The sequence below is a fragment of the Dryas octopetala genome, chromosome 3, assembly GCF_963921425.1.
Source record: "Dryas octopetala chromosome 3, drDryOcto1.1, whole genome shotgun sequence".
In the NCBI taxonomy this organism is placed as follows: Eukaryota; Viridiplantae; Streptophyta; class Magnoliopsida; order Rosales; family Rosaceae; genus Dryas; species Dryas octopetala.
This window is the reverse complement of record NC_141368.1, coordinates 11,654,612-11,679,690: the sequence shown is the minus strand read 5'-3', so window position 1 is coordinate 11,679,690 and position 25,079 is coordinate 11,654,612. Positions and strand designations below refer to the sequence as shown.

The following is a 25,079-nucleotide window of genomic DNA, read 5'->3' as shown; positions in this document are numbered from 1 at the left end:
ATGGTTTATCTACTTAGCTGTATGGCCTACCATTATGACAATGTCACTGGAAAGTATCTAATACAACAATTGCAGGATTTTTGGAAGATCCAATAACTTTGTTTTCTGGTTCAAATTTATTGCTTTAGTTGCCAACATCTGTATATAAATGCTTACCTATACCTGTAGTACTCAAACAAATGCTTTTGTGGAAATCGATTACATGTCCATGGTATGATTGTTATGCCCTTTTTCTTGCTTGGATTCTGTCAGGAGGAATGCCTGCAGAGACTACAGAGCCGTATAGATGTTAACTATGACAGTTCAATCCCTGAGCACCAGGTATATATTATGTCACTGATTCTACATTATGGGTCACATGTTTATGTTTGTGGGAAGGATTTGCATGATTTTTAATCTTCCTCTGCACAGATAGTTCATCATCTTATTTAGATCAGCACTTAGTCTGATGGTTTTTCTGTCTCTGATTTATCTAGGAAGCTTTGAGGGCCTTGTGGAATGCTGCCTATCCTGAAGAAGAACTTCATGGTTTAATATCTGAGCAATGGAAGGAAATGGGTTGGCAAGGGAAGGATCCATCAACAGATTTTAGGTATATCTAGTATCTTCTTTGTCATTTTCTTTCGGCCCGATCTCCTTTGTCATTTGGACAGCTAATCTGTTGCTATCTCTTTTCTTTCTCTTCTTCCTTTTTTTTTTTTTTTTTTTTTTTTTCATGGGTTACTAATTGTTGATATTTGAATTTTCTGGAGGGGTGGTGGTTTTATATCATTGGAGAATTTGTTGTTCTTTGCGAGGAATTTCCCAGTATGATTCTCTCTCTCTCTCTCTCTATTATATATGTATATATACAACATATATACACAATTATACACACACACACACAAAATTTTCACCTGTGGGATGTCACGGACATCACGATGCCATTGATCGCATTGACCATGCGGTAAAGTCAACATGATCAATAGCATTGAGATACACCACCACACATCCAGACATACGTAGGTAAAAATTACTCTATATATATGTTGTGTCTTGAAATCAGAAGACCTTTGGTAAAAAATGACTTGAATTCAAAGTTTGTATTTCTGCATGCAACCCTCTAGTTGAAAACTGGAGAAACATACACAGGTGATAGATAATCAGCTCGCAAGAGAACTAGAAAATTTTTATGTAGTGTTTCAAGATTATCCCCACATGTAAGTTAAATTTTATTATATCATGGACAGTATGTGCTGTGGCAGATAAATGTGAGTGGTTGATTATAGTTTTTTTTGCTTGTGTTACCTTATGTACTTTTCTGTTTATTTTTATTACAACAATAAATATTCTCCTCACGATTCGTATGCTACTTCGCCTTTTGCTACTTCACCTTTTACTTGTGTCTCATTGAAAGTTTCAAATACTTTCATTGTAGAAATCTTTCCAGGATCTTCTTCGAAAGCAAGAAGGTAATAGGTCAGTGTGGGAATACCCATTTGCTGTTGCTGGTGTGAATATTACATTCATGCTTATTCAGATGCTTGATCTTGAAGCAGGTCGGTATTTTTTCTTGTTCATTTATGTTCATATTGTTTTGAAGAATCTTGATATTACCCGACAATAGAAACCTGTTAGAATATTGTGATTTTTTGGGCCTTTTGATTTTAAACCTCCAATGCACCATGCTCGCTCAAAACTGTTTTGTATGAACAACTTGTTTTCCACCACATGCATTTGACTGCGCTGCAGAATCTGCTTTCACCTATCAATTAAGTACATGGTCACCTTGAGACCATCCTAGAATGCTACAATACCTGAATTGATATCAAAGTATTAATCATATGTATTGCTCATTAAAAGTGCTTTCAATTACATGCCTTTTGAAAGTATAGTGATAGTTGTTATTGTGAATTCAAAAAGCAGAACCTTTGAAGAGTCCTCTGAACGACTTTGCAAAATAGTAATATGAATTGGAAAATTTTGTTTATGAATAATAGGTCTTGTTTTATTTAATGCTTTTCATCACTTAACAGTGTGGTCTCTGTGCAGTTAAACCACAAACATTTGTGGGTGCAACCTTCTTGAAGTTTCTTGCAGGTAACTTTTCCTTGAATATTTACCAAAAAAAGAAAAAACGAAAGTTTTCCTTGAATAGAGGCCGTTTCATGTATTTGCTTAATATAATAATTTTTGTTTGCTTGACAGAAAATGAATCAGCATTTGACCTTATCTATTGCATCACATTCAAGCTAATGGACCATCAATGGCTTTCTATGCGTGCATCATATATGGATTTCAATGTATGTATTCCTCAAGAAGAAAGTAACTTGTATTGATTTCTTTTAACATTAGCTATCCTTTTGACGCATGATATATCCTTTTGATAAACTTTAACTCACCAAATGCTGTGAAAATAGTGCTATTAATGCAAACCTCATTGGTCCATCCTCTTGTGCAATAAATAGATCTGGGGGCGAATTTATATAGCTGGTGTTTGGTTCCAGATGTAATCTTGTAGAAATTTCACACTTTTATGTGTAGTGGCTAGAGACTTTGACTTTTGGGTTTGGGGCAAAGGCTATTCTGTTTCACACTTGTTGGTTGTAGGTATTTCTTTTGCTAACATTCTGTCCCCGATTATGTTGTGTTCCTAACAGACAGTGATGAAATCCACACGCCGGCAGTTGGAAAAAGAGCTTCTGCAAGAAGACATAACACGGCTGGAAGACTTGCCCTCATATGGCCTTCTCTCCCGATAGTATAGAAGCGTTCTTCTAGAGTCTATAAAATGGTCTGTCACAGCTAGTTACATGATCATCGGCAACACTGTTATTTCTAACTAGAGATGGTGTTTGTACATGACACGATGCTCCTGAAATTTGGTTGCTGCAAGTCATCGTATTTGTCATTGATTCTCGTCAAGGGATTTTGGCTTTTAGTTACTCGAGTTTGTTAAGAGGCTGGAACCAAGTGTGATTTGATTCGGGTTTAAAATAGACAAAACAGAATGTAATCTCTTACGTTCTGGGGTGTGCCTAAGCCGCCCCCCAGAGCATCCTTCTCAATTTGCCCCACGGCCCACACGGGATGTCAAATATATGTAGGTATGAATGATTTGTATCACGTCTAGGAAATGCGAAATGGGATTTGTTTTGGCTTTAACTCTTTTGAGTGCTTTCCGAAATATTATTATTTGATAAACGATCATATCACCCGTAGGCACGACACTATTACACTCGAAAGCCTTGTTTTTAGTCGTGTATTACTGTCCGAAAAATGGAATTAAAATAAGTTGTTTTTTCCGCTATGAGTAGTATGCATAATTATTGTTTTTCATCTTCATTTACCATGTGTTTAAATCTTGAATCCTAGACTTCTGGGGTTTTCTATGTCACAAGTTCTTATTCCAATTATTTGATGGAAAATGTTCTCGTGCAAAATTAAGTCATCGTTTGCTAATGACATGATTGTTATTGGCGGCTGCTTATTGTTGTAATGTAAGCCAAAGGAATTTGGGCCGATTAAGGGACTACAAACAAGTGGCCCAAATCCAAGCCTTGCTTATTAATCTGATACAACGCACCTGTAAACACCGAAAAAGAGACAAAAAGAGACACCGGTATAACAATGAATTGCAAATGTAGTTTCCCGTTAGCTTCATAAAGTTTCCCCCAAGTTCAAAAGTTTCCCATTAACTTCCTAAGGTTTCCATCAAGAAATAATAGTAATTGAAAAAGTCACAAAAAAGAAAGAGAAAGAGAGTAAGTGGAGCTAAAGGTCCAATGAGAATTGTTTCTTTTGCTTTTTGTCTACCAACCGTGTCTTTACTTTGTTCCTTTCAACTTTTTGACTAATGGGTAGGTCCTCCACTAATTGTAATTTCTCACGGTCTAATTTGATTTTATATCAGCTTTACTTAATTCTCAAATGAGAATTTTTGAGTTTGGAATTATTTTTAATTAATTTTTAAATTTTATAAAAATTTAAAAATAGAAAAAATTTGAAAATAAAAGAAAAGATGTGACACGTGGCTCACATCCAGCTAGTCATGTCAACATTAACGGTCACATCAGCATTTTTGATGAATTTGTTAACAGAACAAAGTAAAATGAGACATAAATGTAAATTAGAGGTGATAACTTGAGACAAAAAAAACTTTCAGAGGACACTGTAAAAATAAAAAAAGTTATGGATAATAAATCGTGAAATAAGCCTAAAAAGTAAAAACAATAAAAGAAATTTTTTTTGTCTAGTTTGTACATGGTCACTTTAAGACCATCCTAGAATGCTACAGTACCTGAATTGATATCAAAGTATTAATCATATTATTGCCCATTAGAAGTGCTTTCCATTACATGCCTTTTGAAATTTGTGAAATGTTCCCCAAGTATAGTGATGGTTGTTCTTGTAAATTTAAAAAGCAGAAGCTTGAGAGTCCTTTGAACGATTTTGCATAGTAATAGAAATTGGAATATTTTGTTTATAAATTTTAGGTTGTTGTAAAAGTATGTGAAGATTAGGGTTTGTGGAAGAGAGGAGGCAGAGAGAATATGATCAGTCATCCTTATTCATGTTATAAATATCCTTATATAGAAGTAGGGTTTACTAGGTTTTGTATATTTACTAGTATGCCCCTACAACTAATTACAGGGATAGCCACATATAACATTATATTTACAACACTCCCCCTTGGATATTCCATGTCATTAGTGTTGTCTCTGCTATGCGCTTCTAAGTTGCCTCGTTAAAACCTTGCCAAGTAATAAAAACCCTGTGGGAACAAAAACAACCCTGGTCGAAGGAAAAAGAGTGCAACGCGCGTGAGTGTGGAGTAGTCGCATCAGAACCTCGAAAGTAGGTGAAGTCATATCTTCTGGATCATAAGCAGATAGTATGTCTATGGGAGCGGGGTGCATTAGAGTTGCTACACCAAAACCTTGCCCGGTAAACCCAATGGGAAAAACCCGTGGTCGAAGGGAAAAGATGAGCAAATGCATATATATCAGATCAACACATCTTCAGGATGTAGTATGAGTAGGGTGACCATGCTAAGATGTGCCTCATTAAAACCTTGCCAGGTAACAAAACCCAGTGGGACAAAATAACCCTGGACGAAGGACAAAAGAGTACACGATGGTCAAGCGAGTATGCTTCGGGATACTTCCCCTGATGTCGACTCCCCCTGAAGACTACATACTAGGTAAATTAGCCAATCTACCCGAACCAATACCTCGAACATGCATCAAGAACGTGGACTTTGGTAGTGACTTGGTGAAGAGGTTTGCATGGTTGTCATGAGATCGGATCTACTTGACTTCAATCATCTGATGCTCTTGTTGCTGTTGACTGAAGAAGAACTTCGGTACAATATGCTTGGTGTTGTCTCCTTTGATGAAATCTGTCTTCATCTGCTGGATGCAAGCGGCATTATCCTCATAGATAATCGTTGGTTCATCAGTGGTGGAATTCAGCCCACACGTAGTTCGAACATGCTTGGAAACTGCTCTTAGCCATATACATTCACGAACTGCTTCGTGAAGGGCTAGAATCTCAGCATGATTCGAAGAGGTAGCAACAAGGGTCTGTTTCGTAGACCTCCAAGATATTGTTGTATTCTCAATGGTAAAGACATAACCAGTTTGAGAACGCACATTATGCGGGTCTGATAGATACCCTGCGTCAGCATATCCAAAAGGCGGGCATCATTCCGAGGATCGAGGGGGTTCGATCCATTTCTTGATGCGTAGCTAGGGATAGAATAAGCCCATATCCGTCGTACCTTTAAGGTAGCGGAAAATGTCTTTTATGCCATTTCAGTGGCGGCGTGTTGGCGCAGAGCTATATCTAGCTAACAAGTTCACAGCGAATGAGATGTCCGGTCTAGTACATTGAGTCAAGTACAATAATGCGCCTATTGCACTTAGATATGGGACTTCTGGTGCCAATATCTCTTCGTTATCATCTGCGGGACGAAACGGATCCTTCTTAGGATCTAGACTACGGACGATCATGGGCGTGCTAAAAGGCTTTGCTTTATCCTCATTAAAGCGCCTTAACATCTTCTGGATGTAATTCGATTGATGGACTAGAATTTCATCTGCACGGTGCTCGAGCTCCAGGCCGAGACAGAAATTCGTTCTCCCAAGATCTTTCATCTCGAATTCCAACTTCAGGTGTTTAGCTGTTTCCTTGATCTCTTCAGGAGTACCAATTAGATTCATGTCATTGACATAAACAGCTATAATAGCAAAACCAGAACTTGTTCTTAATAAACACGCAAGGGCATAGAACATTATTCACATATCCCATCCCGATCAAATACTCACTTAGACGGTTATACCACCTCCGGATTGTTTCAATCCATACAGTGAACGCCTCAAACTAATGGAGAGCGTGTTCCGTGGTCTGGAACTATTTGCATCGGGTGTCTTAAGTCCTTCGGGAACTTTCATATATATCTCTGTATCAAGATCCCCATAGAGATAAGCAGTGACCACATCCATAAGCTGCATACTCAGTTTTTCGGAAACTACCAAACTGATAAGGTAGTGGAACGTTATGACGTCCATTACGGGGGAATACTCTTCCTCGTAATCAATCCCAGGGCGTTGAGAAAATCTTTGCGCCACTAGATGAGCCTTGTATCTCACAATCTCGTTTTTCTCATTACGCTTCCTTACAAATACCCATTTAAATTCTACAGGTTTAACATGGGGAAGGTGTAGGAACGACAGGCCCAAACACCTTTCTCTTTGTCAAGGAATCTAATTCGACCTGGATTGCTTCTTTCCATTTTGGCCAGTCGTCTCGACGTTGACATTTATCAACGGAGTGAGGTTCGATGTCATCGCTAGTTATGATTTCGGTAGCTACCGCGAATACAAATATATCATCGATGATAATCTCGTTTCGATTCCAGAGCCCACTTAAGCATGCATAATTTATAGAGATCTCTATGTTCTCGAGAGTGGGTTCAAACGTTGGAGCGTCCCCCAACGCCGTCTCTTCTGGGACGGGCCCATAATCCGGAACTATTTCGTGAGATGGATCGATTGAGATCGCGATGTCAAGGGGACTCATTTGTGCCAAATGTATCCTCTTCTGGGGATAAGAGTCCATCAAACCTAGTGGTCAACCTCACTTCTGGGCAGGGACATATGACTGGTTAGCCGCTATGGCTGTACCTCGTCCATCTGGGACGACACGTCCTCCTGGGACGATACGTTCTTCAGGGACGGATATCCTTGCAGGCACGTTTGCAGCAGGTATATGTGATCTCGTCACTTTAGCTAGATCAGAGAATGCGTCTGGCATATTATGAGTTATACTCTGTAGATCTAGAATTCTCCGCACTTCACTATCACATTGTGCGGTTCGGGGATCGAGATGAGACATAGTGGGGACATTCCACGTCAATTCACGTCGTTCTTCAGGAACGGTGACGTTCATATCTCCCCCTAACGGCGGGAAGACTGTCTCATCAAAGTGACAATCCGCAAATCTAGCGGTAAAGAGATCGCCTGTCAAGGGCTCTAAAAAGCGTATAATGGATGGGGATTCATAATCGACATATACGCCCATCGTTCGTTGAGGACCCATTTTGGTACGTTGTAGCGGCGCAACTGGCACGTAAACTACATACCCAAATACGCGTAAGTACGAAACGTCAGGTTCGTACCCAGTCACCAGCTGTAACGCGGAGTAAGGTTGGGTAGCAGTGGACCTCAACCGGACCAACATGGCTGCATGCAAGATTGCATAGCCCCACGCAGAAATTGGAAGCTTGGTGCGCATAACCAAGGTTCGTGCGATCATTTGTAATCTTTTAATGAACGCTTCTGCGAGACCATTCTGGGTGTGAACATGGGGAACTCGATGTTCAACATTAATCCCAAGGGACATGCAATAATCATCGAAAGTTTTCGATGTAAACTCTCCGGCATTATCAAATCTTCTGGACTTTATAGGATAATCCGTGTGGTGAGCCTTCTGGGCGAGAAGTTTAGCAAAAGCAGCGTTTCTTGTGGACAATAGTGTAACATGTGATCACTTTGTCGATGCATCAACCAAAACCATAAAATATTTAAATGGTCCGCATGGTGGTTGGATAGGTCCACAAATATTCCCTTGTATCCTTTGCAGGAAAAGGATAGAGTCTTTACTAGTCTTTGCATATAATGGTCTAGTATTCAACTTTCTAAGCGAGCAAGTTTGGCATAGTGTGTCACTAAACACAAGATCCTTATTAGTAAGGGGATGCCCGTGTGATGAATTGAGGATACGGCGCATCATACTTTGACCTGGGTATCCCAACCGGTCATGCCATAGAAAGAAACTGCTCGAATTGGTTAACTTCTGGTTAACTATGTGATTGGCCTCAATCGATCTAATGGTGGTCATATAAAGACCGCTCAATAGGCATTTCAATTTCTCCAATGTACGCTTCTGGCCATACAAATTGGAGGTTATGCAAAGATATTCCACTCCATTTTCCTCAGTGGTTTCAACGTGATAACCGTTGGCTCGAATATCCTTATAACTCAACAACGTTCTTCTGGAACTTGGAGAATATAAGGCCTCATTAATGATAATTCAGTACCATTGGACAACATAAAAATGGGCTTTGCCATGGCCCTCTATCAGGTTGGATTGGCCTGATATGGTTGTCACAGAGGTATGAGTAAGCAATAAGTTTGAAAAATACTTCCGATCTTGAAGTATGGTGTGCGTAGTAGCACTGTCTGCCAGACAACAAACTTCCCCACTAAACATGCTTATTCATAAATTTAATTCAATAGATCACATGTATGAAAATAACTTAATTGAATTAAATAATATTCGAGCATAACCAAATTTCCAAAACAAATAATCCAAATCATAAATCACCAAAATAATCTGAATAAGAAAAACATTATTCAGAAAATAAATACGGCACAAGCGCCGATCATATCCATGTCATCGAGTTTCTAGTCCTCGAAGTGTCCAGTAGCAGTCTGGAAATCAGTGACCTCTAAGGTGGTATCCATAGGAAATGATCCCTCAACGAGATTGGTCTCTCGAGTTCCGCGACTGGCGTGATACTCATTTACAGCTTGCGCTGATGCACGGCAGGTGCGGGACCAGTGATCAGTTCCTCCACATCGGTAACAGAGATCATTCTGATTCTGATTCTGGTGGCGACGGGCTGGACCAGTGTTCCTCTCATTTCGAGTTCTTGGGGCCGAGGGACCGCGGTTCCTACCACGTGGTCCTTGGCCACTAGAATTCGGGTTTCGTGGGCCATGACCGCGTGGGCCTTGGCCGCGTTGGCCTCGATCATACGGGCCATTCCTCTGAGAACCTTTCCTTCCATTTCTCGGGCGGTCGGACTTCGTGCCCTTTCCATGACCTCGGTATCCTCTATCGCGGTTTGAATTGCGATGAGCAACAGCATTTGCTTCAGGCAATGGTGCTGCTTTAGTACCGACAGGTCGGGCTTGATCATTTCTCATTAATAAGTTGTTGTTCTTTTCAGCGAGCAACAGAGTAGTGATCAATGCCGAGAACTTGGTAAAATTCCTCTCCCTGTATTGTTGCTGCAGGACCAAACAGAAGGCAGGGAAGGTGGAGAAAGTCTTCTCCAATAGGTCAGCTTCGGTGAGCTCCTCCCCACAAAATTTGAGGAGTGACCTGATCCGGCAGATTTCCGAATTATACTCATTCACGGATTTGAAATCCTGGAAACGGATGTTCTGCCAGTCATGTCTTGCTTCAGGCAAGAAAATGGTCTTCTGATGGTTAAACCGCTCTTCCAGAGCAACCCAAAGAGCTCGTGGATCCTCTTCAGCGAGGTACTCAACTTGGAGTGCTTCCTCTATATGCTTCCTAATGAAGATCATGGCACTTGCCTTAAGAGATTCTGCGACAACATTGTCTGCAATGATTGTCGATCTCATCTTCTTGGCAGTCAAATGAAGCTTAACATCTTGAGTCCACTTTAGATAGTTTCTTCCGGAAACTTCCAAAGCGACGAAATCAAGCTTGTTGAGATTTGACATTCTTTGGTTGAAAGGAACAAATAATCATAATTAGTGCTTCGGGCAATAATATCCATAAACAATGAATAAGAACTTCAAGTTCTATAACATGGTATAGACATGTAAAATCTACTGGTTTTATCATGTATGGTGAATTTATGAAGGAAACTTCAGGTTCCTTATACGGCATTATTGAAACTACAGGTTCAATATTTATGTATGAACTACTGGTTCATTAATTACCTGCAATTTCTACACATATATTCTAGTGCAAAAATTTAAACAAGTAAAATATTCATATACTTAAGTAGAACAGAAAAAATACCACAAAATTGTTTGAATAAAAGTTTCTGACATTTAGAGTATATATATTAAATGGTTTGCATACTAACAATAAACTATCAGCAGCACAGTGGTAAAGGTGCACTCTTGGTACCCAAGAGGTCCTGGGTTCAAACCCCAGGCATGACAAGAATTAACATCTCCTTTTTACAAAGTTTCAGGAGGCTCGCCATGTGTCAGCGTGGGAGTGGCAGCGACGTGGCATTGACGTGTCAATGACGTGGCGCCTGCATGGCGCTGACGTGGCAGCGGCTTGGCTGCCTGCGTGGCGTCCGCGTGGCAGTGGCGTGGTGGGCCTGCTGGGCTGCCAGCGTGGCGCTGACGTGGCGCCTGCATGGCGGGCCTACTGGGCTGCCACCGTGGCGGGCCTGCTGGCCAATTGGGCCTTGTGCGCTGCTCTGCTGGGCTGGGCTGCAGCAAAGCTGGACCTGCTGGGCTGCTGCGAGGCTGCTGGCTGGCTGCTGGCAGCATGCGAGGTGGTGTGCTACGCGCGCGAGGGGCTGCTGCAGGCAGCGAGGGCAGCAAGGCTGCTGCTGCGAGAAGGGCTGCTGCAGGCAGCGAGGGCAGCAAGGCTGCTGCGGGCTGCTGCTGCTGGCAGCGAAGCGAGGGGCTGCTGGCAGCAAGGCTGGGCGCTGCTGCTGGCTGCTGGAGGAGGGGCTGCTGGCCTGGTGGGCTGCCTGCTGGGCAGCGAAGCTGCTGCTGGCAGCGAAGCTTGCCCTGCTGCTGGCAGGGTGCAGCGAGAGGCTGCTGCAAGGCGCTGGCAGCGCGCAAGGCAGCGGGGCTGCTGCAGGCAGCGGGAGTTGGAAGCGCGGGGCTGCTGCTCGGGGTGGTTTCCCGATCACCCAAAAATTCTTCCTCTTTTTATTTTAATCATTCAATCCAAGAAAGCATGTATAAAATATATAAACCCAAATAAATCAATCACATAAATCTAGGGTTCATGCTTTATGAGGATTTTTTAATCAATCAAGGTTAAATAACCATGAACATAAAATTATTTTATAAAACCTACTTGGTTGAAGAACAAATTGAAGGATGATCCTCTTTCGTTTATCGATCCACAATCCACAATCCAAAGAGCTTCTCGTGCTTGATTGATTGAAGAACGGATTGAATTATGATCCTCTTTTGTTTGGCGATCCACAATCCAAAGAGCTTTTCGTGCTGATAACGTGTTGTAAAAGTATGTGAAGATTAGGGTTTGTGGAAGAGAGGAGGCAGAGAGAATATGATCAGTCATCCTTATTCATGTTATAAATATCCTTATATAGAAGTAGGGTTTACTAGGTTTTGTATATTTACTAGTATGCCCCTACAACTAATTACAGGAATAGCCACATATAACATTATATTTACAACATAGGTCTTGTTTTATTTATTGCTTTTCATCACTTAACAGTGTGCTCTATGTGCAGTCAAACCACGAAGATTTGTTGGAGCAACTTTGTCGAAGTTTCTTGCAGGTAACTTTTCCTTGAATAGAGGCTGTTTCATGTCTTTCCTTAATATAATAACAATGTTTTCTTTGTCTTCTTTGGCTGCAATAACAATGAGTTGATGAAATGAATTTAGCTTCCTAAAGTTAACAATGAATTTATTTTGATCAGAACCAAAAATAAATTTAACAATGAACTGCGTATGTAGTTTCCCACTAAGTTCATAAAGTTTCCCAATAAGTTCTGAAGTTTCCCACTAACATCCTAAAGTTCCCATCAACAGTAATAATAATTGGAAAAGTCCCATAAAAGACAAATTAATCGAGAAAGAGAATAAAAGTGGAGCCAACGCCCAACGGTCCAATGAGAATTTGTTTGAGCTTTTTGTCTACCAACCAATGCACACAACTCTTGCTTTTTGTCTACCAATCAATGCATTTTCAGATAGCATTCAAAAGGCAAACCAATGCACCACCCTTAATCAGTGAGTTGTCACTTTAACTTTTTGACTAATGGATCGTCCACTAATATTTGTCGGTGTAATTTCATAGCAGCTGCTTCATTATCATCAATAGCAAACTACTGATCTATGCTCTGAAGTTCACATTATCATCAATAGCTCTGAACCTTGTTTTAGCTCTTTGATCTACATTCTCTCTCAAGTCTCAACTGCTCTCAATTCCATTTGCAAATTAAGAAGTTATATATATAATCATGGCTTTGGAGCTTGTGGGTGGAGCTTTTCTCTCTGCTTCCTTTCAGGGGGTATTTCATACAATGGCTTCTGGGGAGGTCATGGACTTTCTCAGGGGAAACAAAACGACCGATCGATTACTGAAGAAATTGAAGATCAAGATGTTGTCTGTCAATTCTGTTCTCGGAAATGCCGAGGCGAAGCAACTCACTGACTCAAATGTGAAGGAGTGGCTCGATGAGCTTAAAGAGGCTGTTTATGATGCTGAGGACCTCTTGGCGGACATCAAGACTGAAGCCTTACGGCTCAAGGTTGAAGCTGAGCATCATCAACTTGGAGGTAGCACAAGTCATAAGGTACAACAACTCATCTCTGCTTCAGTTCATGCTTTTGACCACACAGCACTGAACTACAGGATAGAGGAAATTCTTGAGACTCTAGAATTCATTGTAGAGCAAAAGGATGCCCTTAATCTGAAACCAGATGGTAGACACGGAATATCAGAATCAATACTACCTCCTTCAACTACTTCTTTGGTAGAATCTAATGTGTATGGAAGAGATAAAGAGAAGGAGAGCTTCATTAAGTTATTGCTATCAGATGATGCGACTGGCAATAACGTAAGTGTGCTTCCTATTGTGGGCATGGGCGGAATTGGAAAGACCACCTTTGCTCAGCTCTTATACAACGATGATAGAGTCAAAGGACATTTTGACATTTGTGCATGGGTTTGCGTTTCAAAAGAATTTGATGTTTTTGCCATAACAAAAACAATTTATGAGTCAATCACTAAACAAACTTGTGATATGACGAACTTAGATCTCCTTCAATTACAACTGAAGGAGGTGTTGACAGGGAAGAAGTTTCTCTTCGTTCACGATGACATATGGAATGAGAATTATACTCATTGGGATTCTTTAAGGCGTCCCTTTGAGTCTGGTGCATATGGAAGTAAGATAATTGTCACAACACGCAATCAAGACGTTGCTTCTATGATGGGTAGTACTCTTCAAACTCGTCGTTTAGAGGAAATATCTGAAGAAGATTGCTGGTTGATATTTGCAAATCATGCCTTTGAAATTGCAGAAGTTCGTGCACGCTCAGATCTTGAAGTAATAGGGAGAAAAATTGTCCGAAAGTGTAATGGTCTTCCTTTAGCTGCCAAGTCACTAGGAGGTCTCTTACGCTCTAAATTAAATATTGTGGAGGAATGGGAAAATATACTGAATAGTGACATATGGGAGATTTCGCATGAGAAGAGTAATATTCTGCCAGCTCTATGGTTGAGCTATTATTATCTGCCTCCATATCTCAAGCATTGTTTTGCCTATAGCTCAATATATCCCAAGAATTACGTATTTGGAAAATCAGAATTGATATTGTTATGGAAGGCTGAAGGTCTTTTAGAATTCGAAAAGAAGAAAATGATGGTGGAAGAAGTTGGAAAAAAGTACTTCGATGATCTAACCTCAAGGTCTTTTTTTCAACCTGCAAAGTATGCAGTGTCAAAGTTCATCATGCATGACCTTATTCATGATTTAGCAAAGTTTGTGTCCGGAGACTTTTGTGTTAGGTGGGAGGATAATGACTCACCCAACATCAAGAGCAAGACTCGTCATTTTTCATATATGAAAAAATATGGTAGTCCTAGCTTTGAGAAATTTGAAGCTTTATATGAAGCTAAATGTTTGCGCACTTTCCTCCCATCTCAAACATATGGGTATGGTCCTAAGTTTCAAACATTGGACGCTAAGGTACTACATGATTTCTTTTCAAAGTTACAATATTTAAGAGTGCTCAATTTGGCAAGGTATGATTTGAAGGAGCTGCCTGATTCAATTGACAAGTTGAAACATCTAAGGCACTTGGACTTGTCTTACACTTCCATTCAAAAGTTACCTGATAGAGTGTGCAATTTGTATAATTTACAAACATTATTGTTGTCCTGTTGTGAAGCTCTTACTCAGTTGCCAACCGACTTGGGAAGACTAATCAACTTGCGCCATCTAGATATTGGGCGTATGGGTACTAAATTACCAAAGATGCCACCGCGTATGGGAAAATTGAAAGACCTCCGAGATTTAAGTGACTTTGTGCTTGACAAGCATACTGCAGGGCATGGCATTTTGGAGTTAAAGGAGCTTCAGTTTTTGCGAGGAAGACTTCGTATCTCGGGACTTGGTAATCTGGTTCATGTAAAGGATGCTTTAGAGGTCAACATCATGAGGGACAAGAAGTATCTCAATGAACTAGAATTGAGATGGGAACCAAGTAGTATAACCGATGACTCACACCAAGAAAGAGAGAGAGAAGTTCTTGAGAAGCTCCAACCTCATACAAACCTAAAAAGGCTTTTTATTTATTCATATGGAGGGACAACATTTCCAAGTTGGTATGGGCCGGAGACTCCCAACTTGACGAAGATAAGAATAAGCGGATGTGAGAAATTGAGGTCGCTGCCTGAAGAGATGCACAGCCTTCTCCCATCACTTGAGTCTCTGTGGATACAAGATTGTCCAGAATTGGAATGGTGTTTCGTTGGATGTGGCGATGAAGGTGGAGTTTTTCCTAATCTTTGTGAGCTCATTCTCAGGGATTGTGTGAAGCTAAACGGGGGATTACCATTGGACTACTTCCCAAAGCTTCAAACACTCAAACTGAGTAACATGAATTTATCCCTTACTAGTTCACAAGAATCTAAATCCCCCAAACTCTTCTCCCTCCGTACGTTGGATATATCTCATTGCCCAAATATTGTATGTTTTCCCGATGGAGGGCTGGATGCGCCCAACTTGACGGAGATAAAAATAAGTGATTGTGAGAAATTGAGGTCACTGCCTGAAGAGATGCACAGCCTTCTCCCATCACTCGAGTCTCTGAGGATAGAAGATTGTCCAGAATTGGAATCATTTCCGGAAGGGGGATTGCCGTCAAAATTAAAAATACTTGAGATCTGTTCTTGCAAGAAACTGATGGCAAAGCGGATGCAGTGGGGTCTACCAAGACTCACCTCCCTTACTACATTGAAAATATCTGGTTGCCCAAATATTGTATGTTTTCCCGATGAAGGGCTGGATGCGCCCAACTTGACGGAGATAGTAATAAGCGGATGTGAGAAATTGAGGTCACTGCCTGAAGATATGCCCCTTTTCCCATCACTTGAGACTCTGAGGATAGAATTGGAATCATTTCCGGAAGGGGGACTCACCTCCCTTACTACATTGAAAATATATGGTTGCCCAAATATTGTATGTTTTCCCGATGGAGGGCTGGATGCGCCCAACTTGACCAAGATAGTAATAAGCGGATGTGAGAAATTGAGGTCACTGCCTGAAGAGATGCACAGCCTTCTCCCATCACTTGAGACTCTGAGGATTGGAAAGTGTCCAGAATTGGAATCATTTCCGGAAGGGGGATTGCCGTCAAAATTAAAATCACTTAGGATCTTTGCTTGCAAGAAAGTGATGGCAAAGTGGATGCAGTGGGGTCTATCAAGACTCACCTCTCTTACAGAATTGTCACTTGACTTCGAAAATTGTGAAGAAGTAGTAGATGATTCATTTCCGGAGGAGGGGCTGCTGCCCACCACTCTCACTTTTCTCTGGATCTCCAATCTTTTGAATGTTAAGAAGATGGACGGCAAGGGGTTTCGACACCTCAACTCTCTTCAAACGTTGGGGATTTACAGATGCCCTGAGCTCCAGTGCTTGCCAGATGAAGGGCTACCCAATTCTCTTTCTTATCTAAGTATCTATCTATGCCCTTTGCTTTCAGAACGGTGCGAGAGAGAGAAAGGGGAAGACTGGCCCAACATTGCTCACATCCCCAACATATCCATCTATCGGTAGCGCATATGATGTATGAGAATGTACGTGTTGATGGGTCCCACTCCCACCCAGTTGTGTTGATTGTAATTATGCAATTCCCTCTCAACAGGTAATTTTCTGCAAACTCGATCTGCTTCTTTGTCATCGCATTCTGTACTGTTTGAAGTTTGAACTAGAGTCCAGTCAGTGAGGGGAGCCAAACAAGCTCTCATCCTGGTTCAACGGGAAACACCTTCAATTTTCTGATTAAAATATTAATTTTTGCATCCCATTTTATAGCTTGGATGAATCAGAATGCGTTATTATGACGAGTCTCTGTGCTCTGGTTTTTTATTACAAGAGCTTATACAATATATATGTATTCACCTTTTTGGCTAGCAATGAATTCTTCCTAATGTTTAGAGCTAAAGATAACTCATTTAGTATAACATATATATATATATATGGGTACTAATCTTGAATCTACTTTCCATTTGCAGGTTTCAATTGCCCATCCTCTTCAGCTTAACATAGTTAATGTGTCCTTTGTTCTCAGTGACAAAAGAATTTTCAGAAGCTATCAACTATGTGAATGGAGAGGTGTCTTCTTCGGTGGCATTCATTTTTGGGCAAACTATGTGTATCGAGGGAGGGATGACTGCCAAAGGCCTCAACTTCCGATTTGTAGTGAAATACTGTTGTATATATGAATTTGACTCTTCTGTTTCTAGACACATGAATTGACTGCCTGTGGAATGTATTGGTATGTTTTGAACTAAGTTGGCAACAGTATGCGCCTAATGATTTCTTGGTCTTTTATTCGAATTCTAAATGTGTCTTGAACTGGTTCTTTTGGTCCTGTAGTTATATAGTATGAAGATGTTAAGGGCAGTTTTGATTTGAGAATCAAAATAACTGAATTGACAAACAAGTGACTTTCAGCTTATGCTCAAGGCTTCTTACATTAAAAAGAAAAATATCGAAATCAGCTGCACTTTCAAATGTATCGTGAAATTTATAAAGTTTTGCATCAGGACCTTGTAAGTGTTTGAGAGTTTGAAGGAAAAAACGGTGGGAGAGAAGTTTTTTGGGTAAGGAAGGAGAATTGAATCAGTACTGGAAAACAAAAAAAATGTGCACAACTATTATAGGGAGAGAAGGAAATTTGTATAATGTACAGGTGCAGAAATGTTGCGTTTTTAATAAAAACAATAAAAGAAGTTTTTCTGTCTGGTACATTTTTGACCATGTAAACATCTAAGTGCTAAAAAGGGTTAAAAAAATACGGTTTTGTGTCCCTTGAACGAGACCCATTTTGTTAGTACAATTTCCAAGAGGTCTTCACTCTCCTCAGGAGGTAATGGCTTAAGGAGGTAAAAGGGTGGATGGAGTTTCACCGTGTTTGCTCACTAGTGGATTTTGATTTCATTTTACTTTTATGATTTCTGATATATACGTAATATGTAGATGTAGATTTTCTTCAACATATTCGGCAGGGCAGTAAAGCAGAGTCAAGTTCATAGATTACAATATCTATGAGACAATAAACGAAATTCCAATTCCAGTTACCATGCTTTTCTAGAGAGTAAGATAAGGTCTCATAGAGTCTTCAGTGAAAAAAGGAAATTCCCCCTTATCACTGAAGGGAATATTGTTGTTTCTTCTTTTTCTTTAGGAAACCTTAAATCAAACGGTTCATAACATAACACGAATCACACCAAGATATTCATGCTTTGTGTCCGATGTTCTCCTGTCATATAAGATGACAGGATAACATGCCGAACTGATTATGACAAGAGAACATTATCCCTCCGTATCAAATCCTACCATGCATTTTCAGATAGCATTCAACAAGAGAATCAGTGCACACAACCCTTAATCTGAACCTTCATTTCAATGGGTACATATTAGACTCAACCATAAGATCTTAGCAGCACTACAATAAGCTTAAAATCTTATACATATCTCATGTTCCAAGGAAATAGGCATCACCAGACTGAAAATAGAAGTCAAAACTCAACAAGTTCATCAAAAGACTAATTGGAAAATATAGGATGCTGGAAGCAACCGGTCACTCGATTAGACAAAGTTTACTCGTAGATCCAGTGGTGAACGCTGCTCTCCCAGTTAGCAGGGCCATCGGGGAACCACAGGGCAATCTCTTTCCTTGCACTCTCAACTGAATCACTTCCATGAATGATATTCCTGCAAGCCAACATAATTTCATCAAATAGAACATACATAAAGAGTCTCAGTGATTGTTATTTATGATAAATTTGGAAGTGAATAACTCAGCCGTAAACTACTTTCAACTAAAATTTCTATTTAATGATCTATCACCATAAACGATTATTTCAAACGAATTTCACAAGGCCATAGAAATATACTTTAACACCAGCAAAAATAAAACGAGAGGCACCAAAATTTTACCCAAATTTGGTTAAATGATGTGGCAAATGACTTGATAATATATATCTTATTTGTTAAAACTGAATTAGATGACTTAGTAAACCCAAAGTTACACAAATGAAACAGTCACATCAATTTCAATTCAAAATTTTGGGATTTGATTGCGTGCCTGTAGTATTACTGTTTCACTATAACACAACATAAGCATTAATATACTACTGAGTACTGACTGTTAAGCATTTCAAGAAGAAAATGATTTGGGATCACATTATAGGCATCAAGAATACCGCATATGGCAATATCATTCATGCAAAATGGACTTAGAAAACACGGAAGAAGCAATATACCTGCCAATCTCAATTGCAAAATCACCACGGATGGTTCCAGGGGCAGATTCTGCAGGGTTAGTGGCCCCAATAATCTTTCGGCCAGTCAACACAACATTCTTACCCTCCCAAATCATAGCAACAACAGGACCAGAAATAATATAATCAACCAATCCATTGAAAAAGGGCTTTGCAGACAAGTCTGCATAGTGTCTCTCAGCAAAAGCACGTTCCACATTGGTGAGCTTCAAACCTGAAAAAACCACAAACTAATTAAGAAGAAACTCCTGATAATTACAAATCCAAATTTATCTATTCACCCAAGACAAATTTAAAGGGCATTTTACATGACTTGCCCAAGCATATTCAGAGGGTACAAGTTAAAAAGAAAATCTTTTGTGTACCCACTTCACAAACAAATAAAACGCAAGATTTGCACACCACTTCACATTAACGGTCACGTTAGCATTTTTGATAAATTTGTTGACGGAATAAAGTAAAATGAGACATAAATGTAAATTAAAGGTGATAACTTGAGATAAAAAAAAACTTTCAGGAGACACTGTAAAAATAAAAAAAGTTATGGATAATAAATCATGAAATAAGCCTAAAAAGTAAAAACAATAAAAGAAATTTTTTTTGTCTAGTTTGTACATGGTCACTTTAAGACCATCCTAGAATGCTACAGTACCTGAATTGATATCAAAGTATTAATCATATTATTGCCCATTAGAAGTGCTTTCATTACATGCCTTTTGAAATTTGTGAAATGTTCCCCAAGTATAGTGATGGTTGTTCTTGTAAATTTAAAAAGCAGAAGCTTGAGAGTCCTTTGAACGATTTTGCATAGTACGTAATAGAAATTGGAATATTTTGTTTATAAATTTTAGGTCTTGTTTTATTTATTGCTTTTCATCACTTAACAGTGTGCTCTATGTGCAGTCAAACCCAGTGTTTTCAAAGGCGAGCTTCAGGCGCGCCTCAAGGCGCGAGTCATGGCGAGGTGGCGGCCGATTGCGCACGACGTCGCCGGACTGTGAAAAACGACTGAAAGGCGACGGCAAGGCGTTGAAGGCGTACGCCTCTCGACGGCAAGGCGCTGAAGGCGTTGAAGGCGTCGCCTCGCGACCAACTCTGCGGGATTGTTTTCAACCTCTGTTCTAGGTTTTTTGCACCTCTGTTTTGGAGAAGATCGGTTGGAGAAGAACCCACTCTTCCAACCGAGTAAGATCGTGCAAGGCAAAGGTTGACTTGCAGTTATGGTGATGGCCATCAGGCTTTGGTCTTTTTGGAATGAATAAAATCTTCCTGGAGCTATTTATATATGTTTGGGCCATCAGGCTTTGGTCTTACAGCCTAAACAGTCCTAATACTGTTTTTATTTATTTTTTAATTCAAAAACATTTTAAAATATTAATTTTTTTACATGTGCTGAAAAGACAACAATACCCTTGCTTATATATATATTTGGGTCTTATGTTCTATATATATACTTATATATATATTTATCTATTTATATATGTTTATATATATATTTATAATTTTTTTATTATAAAAAATATATACCGAAAAGCTTACGCCTTAACGCGTTGAGGCTTACGCCTCGCCTTCTACGACTAAAACGCCTCGCGTCATGTTTTTGCGTCTGAAAACACTGGTCAAACCACGAAGATTTGTTGGAGCAACTTTGTCGAAGTTTCTTGCAGGTAACTTTTCCTTGAATAGAGGCTGTTGCATGTCTTTCCTTAATATAATAACAATGTTTTCTTTGTCTTCTTTGGCTGCAATAACAATGAGTTGATGAAATGAATTTAACTTCCTAAAGTTAACAATGAATTTATTTTGATCAGAACCAAAAATAAATTTAACAATGAATTGCGTATGTAGTTTCCCACCAAGTTCATAAAGTTTCCCAATAAGTTCTGAAGTTTCCCACTAACATCCTAAAGTTTCCATCAACAGTAATAACAATTGGAAAAGTCCCATAAAAGTAAAATTAATCGAGAAAGAGAATAAAAGTGGAGCCAACGGTCCAATGAGAATTTGTTTTGCTTTTTGTCTACCAACCAATGCACACAACCCTTGCTTTTTGGTTTTTGCTACCAATCAAATAATCAATAATGCATTTTCAGATAGCATTCAAAAAGCAAACCAATGGACCACCCTTAAGGCCTTAATCAGTGAGTTGTCACTTTAACTTTTTGACTAATGGGTCGTCCACTAATATTTGTCTGTGTAATTTCATAGCAGCATCAATAGCAAACAACTGATCTATGCTCTGAAGTTCACATTATCATCAATAGCTCTGAACCTTGTTTTAGCTCTTTGATCTACATTCTCTCTCAAGTCTCAACTGCTCTCAATTCCATTTGCAAATTAAGAAGTTATATATATAATCATGGCTTTCGAGGTTGTGGGTGGAGCTTTTCTCTCTGCTTCCTTTCAGGAGGTATTTCATACAATGGCTTCTGGGGAGGTCATGGACTTCCTCAGGGGAAATAAAATGACCGATCGATTACTGAAGAAATTGAAGATCAAGATGTTGTCTGTCAATTCTGTTCTCGGAAATGCCGAGGCGAAGCAACTCACTGACTCAAATGTGAAGGAGTGGCTCGATGAGCTTAAGGAGGCTGTTTATGATGCTGAGGACCTCTTGGCGGACATCAAGACTGAAGCCTTACGGCGCAAGGTTGAAGCTGAGCATCATCAACTTGGAGGTAGCACAAGTCATAAGGTACAACAACTCATCTCTGCTTCAGTTCATGCTTTTGACCACAGAGCACTGAACTCCAAGATAGAGGAAATTCTTGAGACTCTAGAATTCATTGTAGAGCAAAAGGATGCCCTTAATTTGAAAACAGATGGTAGACACGGAATACCAGAATCAATACTACCTCTTTCAACTACTTCTTTGGTAGAATCTAATGTGTATGGAAGAGATGAAGAGAAGGAGAGCTTCATTAAGTTATTGCTATCAGATGATGCAACTGGCAATAACGTAAGTGTGCTTCCTATTGTGGGCATGGGCGGAATTGGAAAGACCACCTTTGCTCAGCTCTTATACAACGATGATAGCGTCAAAGGACATTTTGACATTTGTGCATGGGTTTGCGTTTCAAAAGAATTTGATGTTTTTGCCATAACAAAAACAATTTATGAGTCAATCACTAAACAAACTTGTGATATGACGAACTTAGATCTCCTTCAATTACAACTAAAGGAGGTGTTGACAGGGAAGAAGTTTCTCTTCGTTCACGATGACATATGGAATGAGAATTATACTCATTGGGATTCTTTAAGGCGTCCCTTTGAGTCTGGTGCATATGGAAGTAAGATAATTGTCACAACACGCAATCAAGACGTTGCTTCTATGATGGGTAGTACTCTTCAAACTCGTCGTTTAGAGGAAATATCTGAAGAAGATTGCTGGTTGATATTTGCAAATCATGCCTTTGAAAATGCAGAAGTTAGTGCACGCTCAGATCTTGAAGTAATAGGGAGAAAAATTGTCCGAAAGTGTAATGGTCTTCCTTTAGCTGCCAAGTCACTAGGAGGTCTCTTACGCTCTAAATTAAATATTGTGGAGGAATGGGAAAATATACTGAATAGTGACATATGGGAGATTTCACATGAGAAGAGTAATATTCTGCCAGCTCTATGGTTGAGCTACTATTATCTGCCTCCATATCTCAAGCGTTGTTTTGCCTATAGCTCAATATATCCCAAGAATTACAAATTTGGAAAATCAGAATTGATGTTGTTATGGAAGGCTGAAGGTCTTTTAGAATTCGAAAAGAAGAAAATGATGGTGGAAGAAGTTGGAAAAAAGTACTTCGATGATCTAACCTCAAGGTCTTTTTTTCAACCTGCAAAGTATTTTGGGTCACAGTTCATCATGCATGACCTTATTCATGATTTAGCAAAGTTTGTGTCCGGTGATTTTTGTGTGAGGTGGGGGGATAGTGACTCACCCAACATTGTGAGTAAGACTCGTCATTTTTCATATATGGAAAAATATGATAGTCCTGGCTTTGAGAAATTTGAAGCTTTATATGAAGCTAAATGTTTGCGCACTCTCCTCCCATCTCATGGGCATGGTCTTAAGTTCCGAACATTGGACGCGAAGGTACTAGATGATTTGTTTTCAAAGTTACAATATTTAAGAGTGCTCAATTTGGCAAGGTATGATTTGAAGGAGCTGCCTGATTCAATTGACAAGTTGAAACATCTAAGGCACTTGGACTTGTCTTGCACTTCCATTCAAAAGTTACCTGATAGAGTGTGTAATTTGTATAATTTACAAACATTATTGTTGTCCTGTTGTGAAGCTCTTACTCAGTTGCCAACCGACTTGGGAAGACTAATCAACTTGCGCCATCTAGAGATTGGGGGTACTAAATTACAAAAGATGCCACCACGTATGGGAAAATTGAAAGACCTCCGAATATTAAGTTACTTTGTGGTGGACAAGCATACTGCAGGGCATGACATTTTAGAGTTAAAGGAGCTTCAGTTTTTGCGAGGAACACTTCGTATCTCGGGACTTGGTAATCTGGTTCATGTAAAGGATGCTTTAGAGGTGAACATCATGAGGGACAAGAAGTATCTCAATGAACTAGAATTGAGATGGGAACCAAGTAGTGTAACCGATGACTCACACCAAGAAAGAGAGAGAGAAGTTCTAGAGAAGCTCCAACCTCATACAAACCTAAAAAGGCTTTTTATTTATTCATATGGAGGGACAACATTTCCAAGTTGGTATGGGCCGGAGACTCCCAACTTGACCAAGATAGAAATACGCGGATGTGAGAAATTGAGGTCGCTGCCTGAAGAGATGCACAGCCTTCTCCCATCACTTGAGTCTCTGTGGATACAAGATTGTCCAGAATTGGAATCATTTCCGGAAGGGGGATTGCCGTCAAAATTAAAATCACTTTGGATCTTTGCTTGCAAGAAACTGATGACAAACAGGATGCAGTGGGGTCTACCAAGACTCACCTCTCTTACCTACTTGTCACTTGGGTTCAAAGATTGTGAAGAAGTAGATGATTCATTTCCGGAGGAGGGGCTGCTGCCCACCACTCTCACTTATCTCCGGATCCAGTCTCTTTTGAATGTTAAGAAGATGGACGGCAAGGGGTTTCGACACCTCAACTCTCTTATAGATTTGCGGATTGCGTGTTGCCCTGAGCTGCAGTGCTTGCCAGATGAAGGGCTACCCAATTCTCTTTCTTATCTATATATCTGTGCATGTCCTTTGCTTTCACAACGGTGCAAGAGAGAGAAAGGGGAAGACTGGCCCAAGATTGCTCACGTCCCCAACATAATCATCGATGACAACGTAGTTTTGTATCCGGATGTACGTGTTGATGGGTCCCAGTCCCACCCAGTTGTGTGAATTGTAATTATGCAATTCCCTCTCAACAGGTAATTTTCTGCAAACTCGATCTGCTTCTTTGTCATCGGCATTCTGTAATGTTTGAAGTTTGAACTGGAGTCCAGTGAGTGAGGGGAGCAAACAAGCTCTCATCCTGGTTCAACGGGAAACACCTTCAATATTCTCATTAAAATATTAATTTTTGCATCCCATTTTATAGCTTGGATGAATCACAATGCGTTATTATGACCAGTCTCTGTGCTCTGGTTTTTTATTACAAGAGCTTATACAATATATATGTATTCACCTTTTTGGCTAGCAATGAATTCTTCCTAATGTTTAGAGCTTTAGTATAACATATATATATATATATGGGCCTTTTGATATTAAACCTGTTAGAATATTGTGATTTTTTGGGCCTTTTGATTTTAAACCTCCAATGCACCATGCTCACTCAAAACTGTTTTGAATGAACAACTTGTTTTCCACCACATGCATTTGAGTGCGCTGCAGAATCTGCTTTCACCTATCAATTAAGTACATGGTCACCTTAAGACCGTCCTAGAATGCTACAATACCTGAATTGATATCAAAGTATTAATCATATGTATTGCTCATTAAAAGTGCTTTCAATTACATGCCTTTTGAAAGTATTGTGATAGTTGTTATTGTGAATTCAAAAAGCAGAACC

General features: G+C 39.8%; 5 protein-coding genes across 7 annotated transcripts in view; 3 read left to right on the top strand and 2 right to left on the bottom strand.

Moving 5' to 3' along the window:
- LOC147290898 (uncharacterized) overlaps window positions 1-25,079 on the top strand; it is a 28,889-nt gene that overhangs the window by 2,575 nt on the left and 1,235 nt on the right. For 2 of the 3 annotated variants that reach the window (XM_086235634.1, XM_086235636.1), the window contains exons 3-9: window positions 253-321; window positions 477-592; window positions 753-807; window positions 1,418-1,538; window positions 2,032-2,079; window positions 2,188-2,282; window positions 2,640-3,144. In XM_086235634.1, coding sequence (XP_086091760.1) covers window positions 253-321; window positions 477-592; window positions 753-807; window positions 1,418-1,538; window positions 2,032-2,079; window positions 2,188-2,282; window positions 2,640-2,741 — 606 coding nt within the window. In that variant the 3' untranslated portion in view covers window positions 2,742-3,144. Of the gene's footprint in view, window positions 1-252; window positions 322-476; window positions 593-752; window positions 808-1,417; window positions 1,539-2,031; window positions 2,080-2,187; window positions 2,283-2,639; window positions 3,145-25,079 lie in introns of those variants that run through there. The other variant, XM_086235635.1, reaches the window with a different exon arrangement.
- Window positions 8,697-10,019, bottom strand: LOC147290902 (uncharacterized). Its single transcript, XM_086238499.1, has one exon. The coding sequence runs from the start codon at window positions 10,017-10,019 to the stop codon at window positions 8,949-8,951; it is 1,071 nt and encodes a 356-aa protein (XP_086094625.1). The 3' UTR covers window positions 8,697-8,948.
- Window positions 12,840-16,914, top strand: LOC147290901 (putative disease resistance protein At3g14460). The gene is made up of 2 exons (XM_086234666.1): window positions 12,840-16,406; window positions 16,777-16,914. The coding sequence occupies exon 1, from the start codon at window positions 13,115-13,117 to the stop codon at window positions 16,316-16,318; it is 3,204 nt and encodes a 1,067-aa protein (XP_086090792.1). The 5' UTR covers window positions 12,840-13,114; the 3' UTR covers window positions 16,319-16,406; window positions 16,777-16,914.
- LOC147290900 (nucleoside diphosphate kinase 1-like) lies at window positions 18,140-19,756 on the bottom strand. The gene is made up of 3 exons (XM_086234715.1): window positions 19,703-19,756; window positions 19,033-19,280; window positions 18,140-18,481 (listed from the first exon to the last, which is right to left on the bottom strand). The coding sequence occupies exons 1-3, from the start codon at window positions 19,754-19,756 to the stop codon at window positions 18,367-18,369; spliced, it is 417 nt and encodes a 138-aa protein (XP_086090841.1). The 3' UTR covers window positions 18,140-18,366.
- Window positions 21,296-24,432, top strand: LOC147290899 (putative disease resistance protein At3g14460). The gene has a single exon (XM_086234667.1). It carries the CDS (start codon window positions 21,410-21,412, stop codon window positions 24,407-24,409), a length of 3,000 nt encoding a protein of 999 aa, XP_086090793.1. The 5' UTR covers window positions 21,296-21,409; the 3' UTR covers window positions 24,410-24,432.